The sequence below is a fragment of the Sus scrofa genome, chromosome 18, assembly GCF_054392235.1.
Source record: "Sus scrofa isolate SSC_HxYL_T2T_F1_AM1 chromosome 18, Sscrofa_HxYL_maternal_Yorkshire_Landrace_v2.0, whole genome shotgun sequence".
Classification (NCBI taxonomy): Eukaryota; Metazoa; Chordata; class Mammalia; order Artiodactyla; family Suidae; genus Sus; species Sus scrofa.
In genome coordinates this window covers 63,762,466-63,778,814 of record NC_139400.1, presented here as the reverse complement: position 1 = coordinate 63,778,814, position 16,349 = coordinate 63,762,466, and the positions used below count along the sequence as shown (strand labels likewise).

Below are 16,349 nucleotides of genomic sequence, written 5' to 3'. Positions count from 1 at the left end.
GCCTGGGATGGGGTTTAGGCTCTGCCTCGTGCTGGTCCTATGACACTGGAGCAATGACTTGGCCTTCCTAAACCAGAGCCTCATCCTCAAAATTCGAACGCCACCCCTCCAAGGCAGCCTGGGCCAGTGGCTCGTGCTCAGAGGGCAGGGAGTCCTAGGTCTGTGCCCTTGGCCGCACAGATGTCCACCCCACACAAGAAGACGTGTCCAGATCTTCCTTCTGGCTCTAGGGCTTAGACTCTCAGCAGGAAGACATCCCATCCCCTGGGACTTGAAATTTTGCTTCCCTGTCCTGGAATCAGTTTCCATTTACTGGACCTCAGTAAATTTAAAGGGATGGGATGTGTCATTATAGCTAAGGATTTTTATGTTTTTTTTTTTTCCCAATTAGTAGTTATGAGCATATATGGAGGAAAAACTTCAGCCGCACTAGACCCTTTTAACCCTGCCATTCATTTAGTTAATTTAGGAGTCAGACACCAGTCCTAAGAGTGAATAATTCTAATAAAATGCTACATTCTAAATTCACAAAGCATACGCCTTACCCGGGTATGTTAAAGTATTTTAAAATTACATCACACGCAACTTCACAGTGTCCCAATGGTAATTAGTTGTATAATGATCATCACAATCCATCCCCAGGCATCTCCCCACCCCCCAAACCTATGTGGAGACCATAGGTTTCAACGTCTGTGAGTCAGTGTCTGTTCTGCAAAGAAGTTCATGTGTCCTTTTTTCAGATTCCACATGCAAATGAAACCATTTGATGTTGGTGTCATTGTCTGACTGACTTCGCTTAGCATGAGAATTTCTAGGTCTATCCATGTTGCTGCAAATGCCGGTATTTTGTTCTTTTTAATGGCTGAGTAATATTCCATTGTGTATATGGACCACCTCTTCTTTATCCACTCCTCTGTCGATGGGCATTTAGGTTGTTTCCATGTCTTGGCTATTGTATATGGTACTGCAGTGAATATTGGAGTACATGTGTCTTTGCGAGTCAGGGTTTTCTCTGGATAGATGCCCAGGAGTGGGATTGCTGGGTCAAATGGGAGTTCTATTTTTAGTGTTCTGAGGCATCTCCATGCTGTTTTCCACAGTGGTTGCACCAATTTACATTTCCACCAACAGTGTAATAGGGTTCCCTTTTCTCCAGCACTTATTGTTTGTAGACTTTTGGATGATGGCCATTCTGGCTGGTGTGAGGTGGTACCTCCGAGTGGTTTTGATTTGCATTTCTCTGATGATGAGTGATGTTGAACATCTTTTCATGTGTCTTTTGGCCATCCATGTGTCTTCTTTGGAGAATTCTCTGTTTAGAGAAGAACATTTTGGTCCCCTCTGCTTACTGAATCGGGAACTGACACAGGTGTGGAAGCCAGGTAATGGGAGAAGCACTAGCTGTAGACATGTTTGTATCCAAAGTTAGCAATAACTAGCTCTGTGACCTTAAGCAAATTACCTAAGCTCTCTGAGCCTGTTTCATTATAAAATAAAAAATAATCAAATCTAGGAGTTCCTGTTGTGGTGCAACAGAAACAAATCCAACTAGTATCCATAAGGATGCAGGTTCAATCCCTGGCCCCCCTCAGTGGGTTAAGGATCCGGTGTTACCATGAGCTGTGGGGTAGGTCGAAGATGCAGCTCGGATCTGGCATTGCTGTAGCTGTGGTGTAGGCCAGCAGCTACAGTTTTGATTCAACCCCTAGCCTGGGAACTTCCATATGCCACAGGTGCGGCCCTAAGAAGCAAATAAATAAGTAAAAATTAAAACTAATCAAATCTAAACTCCTAGGTTATAAAGATTAAATGAGATAACATGTGAAAAAAATACCTACCATAGTACCTGAGTAGGCTGTGAAAGACTCAATGATTGTCATAATTCTCACTGTCACCATCATGGTTTGGAGTTTTTCTAGCATCTTCTGGAAACCTTCCTTTGGTTTGGAGATAGATATCTCAGGGGCAGTACAGTGTACAGGAAAAGCAAATGGGTTCCAGAACCACTCACCCTTGACCCTCTCTTGGTTGACCTACCCTCTCTGTACCTCAGTTTCTTTATCTGAACAATGGGGACTATGATGGCACCAGCTTTTAGGGCGAAAGGGCTTAGAAACGTCCAGTACCCCGGCACACATTCAATAACGCCATCGCTCGTGAGCGTCACCTGTTACTGTTCATCAAGAAGCTATGCGTTTGCAGTTTATGGCTGTGCAGGGGGGGTGTGTGTTCCCAACACTTATTCAGTGGGATTGTTCAGGATTTGGCAAGTAGATTTACCATCGATTTGTTCAGCTACAGAATTGGCTTCCCTCATGTTCCCCCGGCAATATCTCTTTATTGGCATTATTGCAGATAAGTAAAAGCAAATGAAATTTTATTTTATCCTGGGGCTAAGGAAAGCATTTTACATTTTAACTGAAGCTCAGAATGTTTCCTGATGAAATTAGTTCTCGACCACTGTGAAATTTTCTTAAGTGGCAGCAAGTCAAAAACCCTCTTTTTAGCCTTTAAAGACCCATTCAAGCAAAACAAACAAACAAACAAACAAAACAAACATTACTTTTTTATACGTAAGTGGAAGAAAAATTTGAAGGGACTTACCTTAACTTACCATTCAGGTTACCAAGAATACAGCATTGTATGAATAAACGACAGCTAAGCAGAGCTGGTTTGGCGAGAAGGAAGGATTTGCTGCAGAATAGGGGCCACTTCCTAAATGACCACAAGACCGTGATTAAAGAAAAACAATGTGCTGATATGAATAGTAGCCCGGGCTGGAGGGGGGGATGGGTGGAGAGGCAGGAACACCACCAGCACAGCTGGAGGACCACTGCAGTATCAAAAGTGCGTTCAAAAGTGGTGAAAAATACATGTATTAGGGGCATATTAGGGGCATTCCCTGGTGCCCAGTGGTTAAGGATTCGACGTTGTCACTGATATGGCAAGGGTTTGATCTCTGGCCAGGGAACTTCCACATGCTGAGGGCATGGCCAAAAGAAGAAAAAAAAAAAAAAAACTACACGTTTCAGAATTGAAGACACTTAATGCCAACATTGGGATGCTCCTCTGAATTGTAATAAATCATAAGCCGACTCACATCTTTAGAAGGCAGTAGAGTTGCTAAGAACACAGGCAATGAAGGAAACAGGTCTGATAGGAACACGTTTCTAGCTCTGTGGCCTCAGAGACGTTACAGGACTTTTCTGGGCCTCTGTTTCTCATCAGCAAAATGGGAGTGATAAGACTTTTCACATACTTTTGTTGTGGCGTTTTAGATGTGATAAGAGCAGGGAGTGTGCTTACCATGGGGTCTGCTGTGTCTTAAGAATTTAATAAATTATGTGAATTTGTCCATACGTTAATGCAAGAGCTATTCTTTGAGGATGAAAAAGCAGCACCTCACCCTGAACTATGGGTTGCTAAGGTCATTCCACCCATAATTTAAATAGAAAGGTGAGACTCTTTTGGAGACAATCGCTACAAGATGAACAAAGATACAGTTATAATACATGCAAATCTTACCCAAAGGATTGAGAGGCAATGAACTCATTCAGTAAGTGTCCCCTGAGCCCCTTGGTGGGTTTTATTAGGTCTGTTGCATTAGAGAACTAACAAAGACACAGCTGGCCGCGTCTGTAAAGCTAATTTTAAACTTTACGCAAAGGAGATCAAGTGTGGCGCTCTGACGTGGGACCAGAGCCAACGAGGTGCCTTAGCCACATCCAGCTAAAGCCAGCTGGTCAGCAGTTTAGGGAGTTTCACATAAATGCTGGAGTTTCATTTTTTTACAATGAAGCAAGTTAAATGTATAGAAAAATAGCAATAATTTTTACATGGAAAATAGTACAAAAGACATCTTTGTTCAGCCACCTAGACGCTAACTTTTTTCCACCCAAGCTTCAGCTCGTTTGCTTGTTTTTACAAGTGGAGCATCACGGATACAGCCAAGTCCTAACACCCCTCCCTCCACCCTCTCCTTGCTTCCTCGGGTGATCAGAATGAGAAAGACGGGGGTGCCTTTTGTGTGAGTTTTGAATTTTTACTATAAAACATTGTTTTGGTTTTTTTTTTTTTGTCTTCTTTATTTAGGGCCGCAACCAAAGCATATGGACGTTCCAAGGCTAGGGGTCAAGTAGGAGCTATAGCCTTCGGCCCACACACACCACAGCCGCAGCAACACCAGCTCCTTAACGCACTGAGGGGGGACTAGGAATCGAACCTGCATCCTCATGGATGCTAGTCAGATTTGTTTCTGCTGAGCCACGAAGGGAACTCCTAAAACATTGGGGTTTTTTTAAAGTTACAAAATCATATTACAGAATACTATTGTAATACAAAAATAGAATATATATTTATGTATTTTGAATAAATAAGCATCAAACACACTCTGTTGAAAATTCAGAGTAGGTATCTAAAAATTCAGAGTAGGTATCTAAAACTTCAGAGTTGGCGACTGTAGTATTTCCCCCAAAATATTATGAACAGAGCAATCTGTGTAGGCCATCCGTTCAACGAATGGGTTTGGCCATGTTTTCCAAACTAAAACTGAAAACAATCCGGCAAGAGATTTTGTTTTCTCATATCCCATCACTGTGTTGTGCCCCCAGAACTAAGGCTTGTAGGCAGTTATGTTTCCATATAAAAAACATTTTATTTTCTCATTTGCAAGTATTATATGAAGTTTGTTCTAAAGGTGTAAAAGAATTAAATCACACTCAGGGAAATGCATAGCAAGTAACATTGTTTAGTAGAATGACATTTTTGTTTTACATCTGCTCATTCTAGAGGCTGGGAAATCTATGTGTAAGGGGGTTAGTAACATTATAAGAATTTTACCCTGGCTTCGTCCGAGTAATAAAGATAAAACAATAACCACAATAAACCGCCTCCCTCTTTCCACTAACAGATCAAATTTCCCCTCTGAGCCCAGTTAAAAGCTCTGTTTCCTCATTGCAGGAGAGGCTGTTGCATTAAAGCAATGTTTCCTTACATGCGCCTCTCACGACTCCGCACAAACCGGGCTTCCAGGGGAGACGCAAGGAGATGCTGCGCCGGTGTCGCGTGCGCATCCCCGGAGCCCGGAGCCCGGGGACTTGAGTCCCAGGCGGCAGGTGGGCGGGAGGGCCCAGCGGCTGATGAATATGGATGAGGACCCGCCGGGGGGGCGCCCCACCGAGCGAATGCGCCACAAACCCCTCTAATTTCTCTAACCCCGCTTTCCCCAAACTCCCTTGTCCACCTGACATCTCGGAGAATTTTCTCTTTGGGAAATGCCACGTTTTCGAACGTGAAATAATGACTTCGATCAAAAAGGAGCCACCGCCAGGGAGGTTCTGCTCTGCCAACGGGGCTCTGCGGTGATGTCTGCGCTGCTGTTTCGAGTGCACCCGCCTGCATAGCACGTTTGCGGAAAGAAGGGACCCCAGGCCGCTCCGAAGAGCCCCTGGGGGCTACAGTCCCGACACAGGCAGCGGGCAAAAAAACGGAAGGCAGCCCGCAGGCTCCCCGCGGTCCCGAGCTTTGTCACCTGCAGGCCCGGGCAGGGGTAGAGAGAGTGGAGGGCTCAGTGCGAGGAGGCCTGGCCTCAGGTCCTCGCCCTTCTGGGGGGTGGGGGCGCCCTTCGCGGTAAAAGGCGCTAACGAGCCCCGAAGGCGTGCAGTGATTACGGGGGATGGATTTGATGCGAGGCCTTTGCTTCTGCGGTGGCTCGGCTGCGTAGGCGGGTCTCAGAGCCCAGTCGGGCCTCAGAACGACAGCGAATTGTTCGGCCCAACCTTCGCTGCCCTGCCAAAGGTCGCCCCGCTCGCCTCCTGCTCCCTCTTTACCGCCCCAGTTCTGAAATGAAAGGGTTAATTCCATCAGGGCCATCGGCCGAGCGAGCTAGCCAACCTGGAAGATTAAGCGCCCTCTGAAATCCTGCTACCGTCCTCCCCCCGCCAAAATCAGTGGGGCAAACTGTCCTGGACCGTCAAAGCCATGGGCAGAAACAATGCACCAGCCAGTGAGGGGGTTCCCTTTGACGACTGAGCCAGGTCCCTCTCTCTCATCTAAACCAGCACTTTGGATTTGTGTGCTGACACATTTCTTTTCCTCTGGCCACTGCATTTTTGAAAAAAAAAAATTCTTCCTCCACGAATATTTCATTTTCCTGAAAATAGGGAAATGTGTTCTTGTGTGGGTTCTGGGTCGGGACGGTTGGCACAATGGTTCTGACTAAAGAATGGGAAAGGGGCCAGTTAACTTAGGAAGCAACCTAATAACCAGCTGTAACTCTAGACAAGCAGTAAGTCTGAAGACACCTAGCTCTCTCAAAGGAAGGGTGACGTTTCCACTCTTTGTTTCACTAGCATGGTTTACATTCCAACTGATGCATCCTTGTGGCAAAATAATATCCCTAACTGATGTCCACGGGGACCATTTCAATGTGCAAAGCTCTTTAACCATCTTTATGTCTTAGCCCAGTGCTGTGTTTTTGCAGAATGGTCCTTTAGGCTAAGCGATTTTAGAAAAAAACAACGGAAATAAGAGCTCGCACGCACTGAGGCCTCACCGCGGCCGGGTGTCACGTGTGATCGCAGGACGCTTCTCCGTAGGTCTGATTATCCCAGCTGTGCAGATGAGCAAACTCGTGGGAGAGTTAAGACAGGGAGGGAGTGGGATGCACCCGGAGTCTGGGGTGAACAGATGCAAACGACTGCATCTGGGGTGGCTAAGCAATGAGATCCTGCTGTGTAGCAGAGGAAGCTATATCTGGTCACTAATGATGGAACATGATGGAGGCTACTGTGAGAGAAAGAATGTGTACATGTGTGTGTGTGACTGGGTCACTTTGCTGGACAGTAGACCCTGGCAGAACACTGTAAACCAACTATAATGGAAAAAAATCGTTACTAAAAAATTAAATCTGCTTCTCCAAAAAAAAAAAAAGACAGCTCTCCCTTTAGTAAGTGGCCCGAGATGTGAGCCCCGAAGCCATACCCACCCTCCCCCATTTCCCTTGCTTCCTGGGCTTCAAAGACTTAGGTTCATCTTCTGGATGCTCCATAGATTTGTCACAAATCCAGAAACTTCACTGCTCCATCTACAAACAGGAACTGTAATTCTTGCCCTATCAACCTCCTGAATTTCTCTTGAAGATATATAAACCTTCACTCACTTGAACACTGCAAAGAACTATAGATCTTGCCAAAATAAATAGAGAGTATTGCAATCAATATTCCCACCATTGTTATTTTTTGCTGATCAGAGGAACTAGAGAAGTCGTTTGGGGGAAGTCTCTACAGCAACGAGATAATCTTGAAAAGCTGACCTCAGATCTCTACTTCATCTTGCCAGAGAAAAATAAGACTTAAGGTGCCAGGGTCTGAGGGACCGTAGGTCCCCTGCCTTCCTGCAAGGCTTGCTAGCCAGGAGGACAACCATGGAGAAGGAGGTGGGCGCCTCACATGGAGGCTCACCAAAGCGAGCCTTTCAGAGCCGCACAGGGAACTCTAGCCCCGTAAATCCTTGGGTGGGGCTTTTTGTAGTATGACGCAGGAACGTGATTTTAGAACTGGTTAAGCTCCCAAAGTGGCAAAGCTCCATACGTTTCTAGATTCTTTCCTTTGGAAGCTGCCCCTCTAATGAGGTAAACCCTCAGTAAAAAAAAGAGAACTATCCAATTCTGTATTATGAGTCTCAGAAACTCCTGATTTGAAGTTATATCATCAATTAATAACAGCTTTTCTGTAATGGGAAACTACATTGCCACATTAAACAGATCAGTTGTCAGGGGCAGCCTAAGTTCACCAATATTAAAAACTAGAAAAGTGTGGGGGCTTGTAATCGAGATGATGTTATTTATTTGATGAATAACCTTAACCAGAGCCAGTATCAGGAAGACTGTCCCTGGGGCTGTTCATGACAGTCAGGAGTGGAGGTAGAAGCTGTTTATGTCTCACCTTTTCCGGCGGAAGATTGAAAACTACACTTGATTTAGGTCGGGGGTAAGGAAAGAGAGGGAGGCCTGAACTGTGACTTAGCAACTCTAGAGCAACAGCAGCTTTTCCTGCAAACAATTTTATGGTTAAGAAGAATATTATCAGAGAGGCGAAGACGTCACATTCACATGAGATGCAGTCAACCTCCCAATCAATGCTGACCGTCCCGTTTATTACACCACATGCCCAATAATGCACTCAGCTTTCTCGTTGGCCCACAAGTTGTTGATATGATGCATTCTTCTTAAAGCTGTAGGCATCACATCATCAACTTAAGGGCCAGTAAGAGAGAAATGAGAAATAGATCAGAGGTCGGTAGGACTGGAAAAGTCACAACTCCGAACAGTGAGAGGAGCCAGGTGCAAGTTCAGATGTACAGAAATAAGCCCACACGATCCAATTGAACCTAATGCATGAGCCAGAGAGCACTGCTCTAAACTGCTATGCATCTCATCGGCTAACACTTTCCACCCTGTAAAATACCAACACAAGTAGATCCCGAGAAGATGTCATGGGGGAGGAGTTCAGAAGATGACAGTGAAATCAAGATCGATACAGCTTTATACTTGAAGTCAATGGCATCAGTCAAGCAGCACACAGACACACAAGGACAAAAACCTCACCCATCCCCTAGTCTGACACCTGTCCGTAGATGTGCACAAGAGTCCAGTCTCAGAGTAACAGAGGTGGAAGGTGCGAAGCGCCATGTGCTCACGTGGAAGGCGGCCCACAGTAAAGACCACGGGCGTTTGAATTAGACTTCATCCCCGGGCAGCTCCGCAACCCCGGGCAAGGCACCTGATCTCACTCAGCTGCAGTGGTCTCCTCCTTGCAATGACAATATTCATTCGGGGTTGTTGGGGATTATTACAAACAACAATAAAATCAATCCATTGCTCCCATTCATTGAGCACTTCCTACATGCCGAGAGTCGCTAGCATTCAACATGCTGTTTCATTTCATCTCGATGGAACACGGCTTATCCGTTTCATAGGTTAAGAAACTTCCAGGATTATCCACCTGGAAATGCCAGGATTCCAACTCCACTTTGTCTGATACCAGAGATCCTTCTTACTGTGCTCTAATACTAACTGAAAACGTTTTGCTTTGTTCCCTGACGGATCCCAGTGGCTAGAAGAGCCCACAGTAAGCGTAGACACAGTAATAACATCTGTGGACTGGATGAATCGAGCACTCCATGTGAGCTAACACGCTCGGCAGATGCTGTGTACATTCATCATTGCTTTTCATTCCTGCGATGGTCTTGTGCTACTGTCTAATTGACCACTGAGGAAACAGACGTTCAGAACCAGCTGCCCTGGGCCGCAGGGTTAGAGAAAAGGGAAAGAGCCTGGATTGGAGCCCAGATCTGGCTGCATCAAAGCATCGCTTTCCTCTGAGGGGCGCTTTCAGCGTCATGCGTCTAAGTGCCTAGTACCGTGCCTGCCGTAAATATCAGGCTGTCCTCCTCACTTGTGTGTCTTTTAATCCACTGAGGGTGGCTGATCCAAAGGAGGTCTGTTTAGTGTCCTGAAGTTTTACATGGACGTGCTTTTAAGCCTTCTGCCATCCGGCGTTACTGCACCTGAGGAAAACGGCATTTGTCTATTTACTTACCTTTCTTCAATTTTTTCAGCCACTGTGCTAACATTTCAGGGTTGTTGTAAGGAATCAAGGCAGTAAAGGATGTGAAGTGCTTGGCGCAGGGAGCACCAGGCAGGCCCTGCTTCTCCCGCCTCAGTCCCTTGACCACCTGCGTCTCGAGACCCGCGGTGGCCCCAGCATGCAGAGGGGCCAGTGTGATGACTCAGAGGCCATCAGCAACAGAGTGAGCGGACTGTTTTCTTTTCTCCTTATCGTCACCACCAGCAGGCTAGGTGACGTCTAGCTTGCCTTGGTACCAGGACCATGGAGCGGCTGGATAGGACAGCCTCCACTTTTCCTTAAGACAGAATGTTGTGTTGGCTTTAAGCAAAAGGCAGGGCCGCGGGGGTTTTACCTGCGAGGTTCATTAAAGGTCTCTGGGTTCCCCTTATGCTCTAGAGTAAACACATGCCCGTCAACCTTCAGTAAATCTGTACTCAGGCTCTCGCAGACACAACCAAAAGGAAGAGATTTTGTGATCTGCACAGCCAGCAAAACCCCAAAGTCTGTTTGAAACTCACACAGAACTTGAAGAGTTGTTTGCAAGTTGAAAATGGATTTTAACGTGAGGATCTCTTCTCAGTATCATCGCTTCTATCAAAGAAGGACTTAAGGGTTTTTTTTAAATGTAAAAAGGCAATATCCTTTCAGAAGAAAGATACTCAAATCATTATTTACATTTAAAAAGCGATATACATATTAGAGCAACATAGGGTGAAATGTGACATCTACTCAGGATTCTAAGAACTCATTTTGATGTTCTGACATCACAAAATCATACTTTTTTAAAAATGAAGAAGTAGAGTCTGCTCACGCTCAGCTCACACAGAGATAACACAGTATAAATGGGGATAATGTCAGAATTTCTGCTGAAGTGCAACAGGTTAAGATCTAGCATTGTCTCTGCAGGGGCTCAGATTCACACAGGTCACAGCTGCGGCACAGGTTCGATCCCTGACCCGGAGACGTCCATGTGCCTCAGATGTGGCTAAAAAACAAATGGGGTAATGTCAGTGGTTTTCATACGTAGACTTGTCCTTGCAGGCGGAGCCCAGAAAAATCCGAAAGTAGTAAGAAAGCACCCTTCTCAGACACTCAGTCTGGTGCCACAAACATTGCTCGAAACTTTTTAGAGAAGGTAAGCAGACGATCTCTGAGTTCTGAGCTGTGCATTAAGTTAATGGTTTTGTGACTGAATACCTCCCTTGCTCTTCAATGTCAGGGTCTTCATGATTTAATACCGCAGATGAATGAACCATCCGGTATGACTGTGAAACATTCATGACAAGGCTGTACTTCAAAAATATCTTTGAAATTAAAAATACCAAAATTCATACTATTGACATAAATTTTAAATTACCGAGCTTAGAACAAGACTGTTGGAAAACCATTACACTAGCGGCTTATTTGTTATAATGAGTTGACATTTCCCAGGACTAAATTTGAAGTACTGGATATATATGTGTGTGTGTGTGTGTGTGTGTGTGTGTGTGTGTGTGTGTGTGTGTGTGTGTATGTGTGTGTTAAATATATATCATATATATTATGTCTAGTTATATATTATATATATATATATATAAACACATTATACTATATATTTTATGTATATACTTTGAGGGACATTTAAAATAGGAACCAAGAGTTCCCACTGTGGCTCAGTGGTTAAGGAACCTGACTAGTATCCATGAGGATGTGGGTTGGATCCTTGGCCTTGCTCAGTGGGTTGGGGATCCAGCATTGCTGTGAGCTGTGGTATAAGCCAGCAGCTACAGCTCTGATTCAGCCCCTAGCCTGGGAACGTCCATATGCCGTGGGTGTGGCCCTAAAAGGTCAAAAGTAAATAAATAAAGAAAATAAGAACCAGAGAAATTTAAGAAACCACAACTGAAAGAGTGAGGTGCCCCTTATCAGTTACCACTCTCGAAACCCACCTGATGGTTAGTGACAAGAGGGCAGACTGGTCACCCAGGAAGATGAGGGTGCCGTCTCATGAGGCCGTCTCCTCAGCGCATTTCTAATGAGTTACAGCCGTTGTTGTGAGAAATGAGAAATCCAGTGGTCTCCCCCTAAAGAACATTAAAAAAAAACATGACTGAGAGGAAATTGAAAAAGTAATCTATGGTAGAGTGATGAAGATAACTTTTTTTCCGATTGAACAGAGAGAGAAATATTGCATGCAAGTATCCAAATACATTTACTTTTGCCACAACAATAGAAATTCTCTTCACCAAAAGCAAACGAATCATCTTGGACTCATGAAACTGGCTGGGGATAAACAGACGTTTCTTTAATGACACCTGGTGTGAGTTCATTCCCCCCAATGCTTTTTCTTTTCCTAGAGGCTTGTTGTTTATACTAATTTAAATTCAGCTTTACAGCCTGAATGCACTCACAGCATTAGGTGATGCTAAATGCATGCAGCATTTTTTTTTTTTTTTTTGCACAGAGAAAGGTTTGTTGCAGGGCCAAGTGAGGGGAGTGGGTGGCTTGTGCTCAAAACCCCGACCTCCACACAGCACTTCCTTAAGTAAGTGCCAAACATTTCCTTCACCACTTCCCCCCGCTCCAAAGAATTTTGGCATTGTGGACATCACTGGTCCCTGATTTAGCTTTTTTGCTGTCTTTGCTGTAGCTCTTTTGTCTCTCATCTGGGAAGAAATGTGTAAGAAACAGTACATAGATCCAGGGTTTCATTTAGGGATGTTTACTAAGCTTCCAAGGTCTAAGGCTGAGTCAGACTAAAAAGTGCTCTCCCAAGCAATAAATAACTTTAATCTGATTTAGTCTCTTAATCTGGCATCAACAGGCAGAAGCAGAAATACTTCCCCACATTTTAGGTGTTTTGTTGTTGTTGTTGTTGGCATTACAACTTAAAGTCTTAGGCAAAGTCATGTAAAGATTTACAAAGTTCGTCTTTCTGCAAAATGATGGCTTCACCCCAGTTGTGACTCTCTTTTGCAGGGAAAAAAAATGGTAGTAATTCCACCCTGTTGGCAGCTTTAAAGAAAGTGAAAATACTCATAGTTTAATTTGTAGTCACTGGGGAAAAGGGGAAAGGGATGATGAAAAGAAATGTTTCTAGTTCACCCTTGAGAATGTGTAGTTGTTTTCTGGTATGGACCACCCTGCTGGACAGATATAATGAGTATTATAATGACAATGTGAAATCGCTCAAGAGAATTGGAAATTGACACATTAGATTATATTTATAAATATTTTGTTTTCTTCTCATTGAAAAATTATGTAAGAATAGAGTTCCCATTGTGGCTCAGCAGTAACGAATCCAACTAGTATCCATGAGCACATGCGTTCGATTCCTGGCCTCAATCCGTGGGTTAAGGACCCAGCGTTGCCGTGAGCTGTGGTGTAGGTTGCACGTGCGGCTCGGATCTGGTGTTGCTGTGGCTGTGGCATCGGCCGGCAGCTCTAGCTCTGATGTGACCCCTAGCAGCTCTAGCTCCGATGTGACCCCTAGCCTGGGAGCTCTCGTGAGCCACACACGCAGCCCTGAAAAGACAAAAAAAAGAAAAGAACATGTAAGAAGCTACAAATTGAAAGCAGGGTCATGAAGGCATTTGCTTTTGTATCAGGCGTCACACTTTAACTCGTGATAAATGATTACACATTGAAACATACCTTTGTTTTTACTCCAACTTGGCCTCAGTCGACAGGCAGATTCTCGCATCGTCACTGAAGGAGTGGGCACTTTGAGGGCATGATAGACCGTGTAATGGGCTCACGTCGATCCCTGTGGCGGAAGCAAATGGCAGAGTCAGGGTTACGATGTGGTCGCTGAGGAGGAATCTCGTGTCCTGAAAACTGGAGGGCATTTCCCCCTGTGCGCCTGTCATTTCTACTCTGCCACGGGAAGTGGGGGTTTCAGTGACGTCCTTGGAGACCAGAACTACCAGTTCCTGGGGCGCGGGGGGGTCTCTTTCCCACCTACCCCACCCTCCCTCCAGAAATAACCCAGCCCTTATTGCTGCCTGACTTTTGCAGGCCTTTTAGCCATCTCCTTTTTCATAAAGAAAGTTATCTAAAAACAAAATTTAGGTTCGTCTTTCTCAGATGCCCCAAATCTAGAACAGTGCCTGGCACATAGTGGGCATTCAATCAGTGGAGTGCAGAAATCAAAGTTTAATAATACTGGAGTTCCCACTGTGACTCAGTGGGAACGAACATGACAGTATCCATGAGGATGCGGTTCGATCCCTGGCCCCAACCAGTGGGTTAACCGTGCAGCACTGCCGTGAGCTGGGGTGTAGGTCACAGACCATGCTGTGGCTGTGGTGCAGGCTGGCAGCTGCAGCTCCAATTTGACCCCTAGCCTGGGAACTTCCATATGCCACAGGTGCTGCCCTAAAAGGGAAAAAAGGAGGATAAGGAGCCTATAAGAGCCTATCTCAGTGAAGGGTGATTCAGCCGTCCCGTGGCGCACCTGAGTTCGCAGTTCTTGGTCCTCCAACACAGGGACCTAAGGGAGATGGCCCTCAGTCGCTGGCAACCACAGCAGCTTCCCTGGAGGGAAAAGAGCCAACAGGGCGCCTGTCCGCAGCAGGGGTTTTAGTTTTGTGTGAACTTCTGCCGTCTTGACTGTCCTCACCACTGGGAGCCTAGACTTTCTTCTTTGTTGGTGGATTGCTACTGCCATGGATGGCAAGACTTACAGGAAGTTTTCGTGGATCCAGATAGCTGGGTCGTTGCCCAGCCTTCCACAGCGGGAGGGAGAGCAGTGTGGTACGGCCCGGTGCTGGGCACTGGGATTTGCTGAGTGAGTGGGCGGGTGAGTGAGCCTTTGAGCAGCTGCGCATGACTAAATGCACGAAGGCAGCACTCCTCCTTTTAAACCATTCAGAACAAAGCAGACAGGTTTAGACAATTGCCTACCTTCTCCAGACAAAGTTGAAGAGGGCTGTTGTCCCCTTTATAAGAATGATCTCAGTCCTCCACTCTTGACACCGAAAGTTCTGCCGATATGTCTGTGTTACCCATCCACACAGGCATGCTTCTGGTGTGTAAAGAATTAATATTTGTATAAGCACCAAACTCATACTCATATGCTAACCACAAGCAATGCACTTCCGAGGAGAACAGGCAGGGGACAGAGCGGCAAGCTCTCTGTCCGTTTCCAAAGGACCTCGCTGCGTTCCACGTCCTTTGCCCAAGAAAATCTCAGTAGCAGTAAGCGTCTTGCTTCTTTGACCTTTGCTGGGAGAACTGACCGCACCTCCCGGAGCTTTTCTTCCCAGTCCTGGATGAAGCCTCTGGTTCCACGATCATGCCCAACCAAACCTGAGCTACCCTTTTGCCAAGCTGACTCTCCCCCTTCTGTCTTCCACATCCCACCTGCCAGCTGAGTAATAAGTAAGCAGAGCAAGTAGAGGGAAAACAGAGCCATGGAGAAATCAAGAACCCCCAAATAATCCAGGGCTTGCCAGTCTGCTTCTCAGGATCGTGAATCTGTAACTCAGATACGATTTTAAACCTGGTGTTGGTGGTAGGTACCTACACTGTGTTCAAGAAGAGGATCTGGCTCCTTCCAGCGACTCCGGGAATTAGCCCCACATGCACTTACGATCCCCCTCACTTCCTTCTCATCTCAGTGTAATATCATCTTGTGTAAATTTATTTCATCTTCTGATTATGCTCTGGATCAATACATCTTTTCTCCTGTCAATATTTCCTAGCCCTTGAGTGGGGACCCAAATAGAAGAGAAAATTGCAGATCTCACAAATACAGTAAAATATTTAAGAACAGACAGGATGCATCTTAAAATTTAAAATGAGGAGTTCTCACTGTGGCTCAGTGGGTTACAAACCTGACTAGTATCCATGAGGATGCGGGTTTGATCCCTGGCCTCGCTCAGTGGGTTAAGGAGCCAGCGTTGCCATGAGCTGCAGCATAGGTTGCAGACGCGGCTTGGATCTGTCATTGTGGGTTAGGCCAGCAGCTGCAGCTCCGATTCAGCCATTAGCCTGGGAACTTCCATATGCTGCAGGTGCGGCTCTAAAAAGGGGTTAGTAGATGCAGGCTATTACACTGAGAATGGACAAGCAATGGGGAACTGCTGTACAGCCCAGGGAACCCTGTCCGATCACTTGTGATAGAACGTGATACAAGATGATGTGAGGAAAAGAATGTATATATATATGGATGACTGAGTCACTTTGCTGTACAGAAGAAACTGACGCCACACTGTAAATCAACTATGCCTTAAAAAAAAATTAAAAAGTTAAAGCAGAAAAGAAATAAGAAGCACCCGGCTGTAAAGTGTAGGGGTGCCTGATTCGGCTACAGTATTATTAGAGCAGGGCTGCAGCTGCTAACTCCATTTTGCCAAAGGGCTCGAGAAAGACTCAGGTCCAATAAGAATGGTCATTGTATCACCCAGGTGGACTCTTACCGGAGGCCTGTCGGTTTTCTGAGACGTGCGGTCCCTTCCGTGACGTTTGCTGCTAAGGGGCTGCGTAAGTGGATGCAGCCGCTGCTCTGTCGGCACATGGCTCCTCAAAACTCCTTTGGAACTGCTGGTGGTCATCCTCACTGCGCTCTACGGTCCTTTTACCTGTGCTCGTCGTTCGGACGTGAAAACAAAGGCATGCACATGACATTTCTCCTGTCTCTGTGCGTCCTTTCGTTTGAATTTATTTTTTAGTAGGGTGCAGTTGATTTACAGTGACTGGGTCACTGGGGGTACAGCAGAAATTTTCTCTGTTGAGGCT

The 16,349-nt window shown here is 45.6% G+C and overlaps 2 protein-coding genes across 8 annotated transcripts in view; one reads left to right on the top strand and one right to left on the bottom strand.

Moving 5' to 3' along the window:
• Positions 1–16,349, top strand: part of POU6F2 (POU class 6 homeobox 2) — a 486,199-nt gene that overhangs the window by 418,830 nt on the left and 51,020 nt on the right. The window lies entirely within an intron of this gene.
• Positions 4,633–16,349, bottom strand: part of LOC102158154 (uncharacterized) — a 145,383-nt gene continuing 133,666 nt past the window's right edge. The window contains exons 9-13 of one of the 4 annotated variants that reach the window (XM_085004944.1): positions 16,031–16,192; positions 14,514–14,634; positions 13,263–13,374; positions 11,558–11,692; positions 4,633–9,567 (exon numbers count right to left, since the gene is read on the bottom strand). Coding sequence is in view for 2 of the 4 variants with exons in the window: in XM_085004914.1 (XP_084861040.1) it covers positions 13,314–13,374; positions 14,514–14,634 (182 nt within the window). In the remaining 2 variants the exon portion in view is untranslated. Of the gene's footprint in view, positions 9,568–11,557; positions 11,693–11,824; positions 13,134–13,262; positions 13,375–14,513; positions 14,635–16,030; positions 16,193–16,349 lie in introns of all 4 variants that reach the window. The other 3 variants (XM_085004913.1, XM_085004914.1, XM_085004952.1) reach the window with 3 other exon arrangements.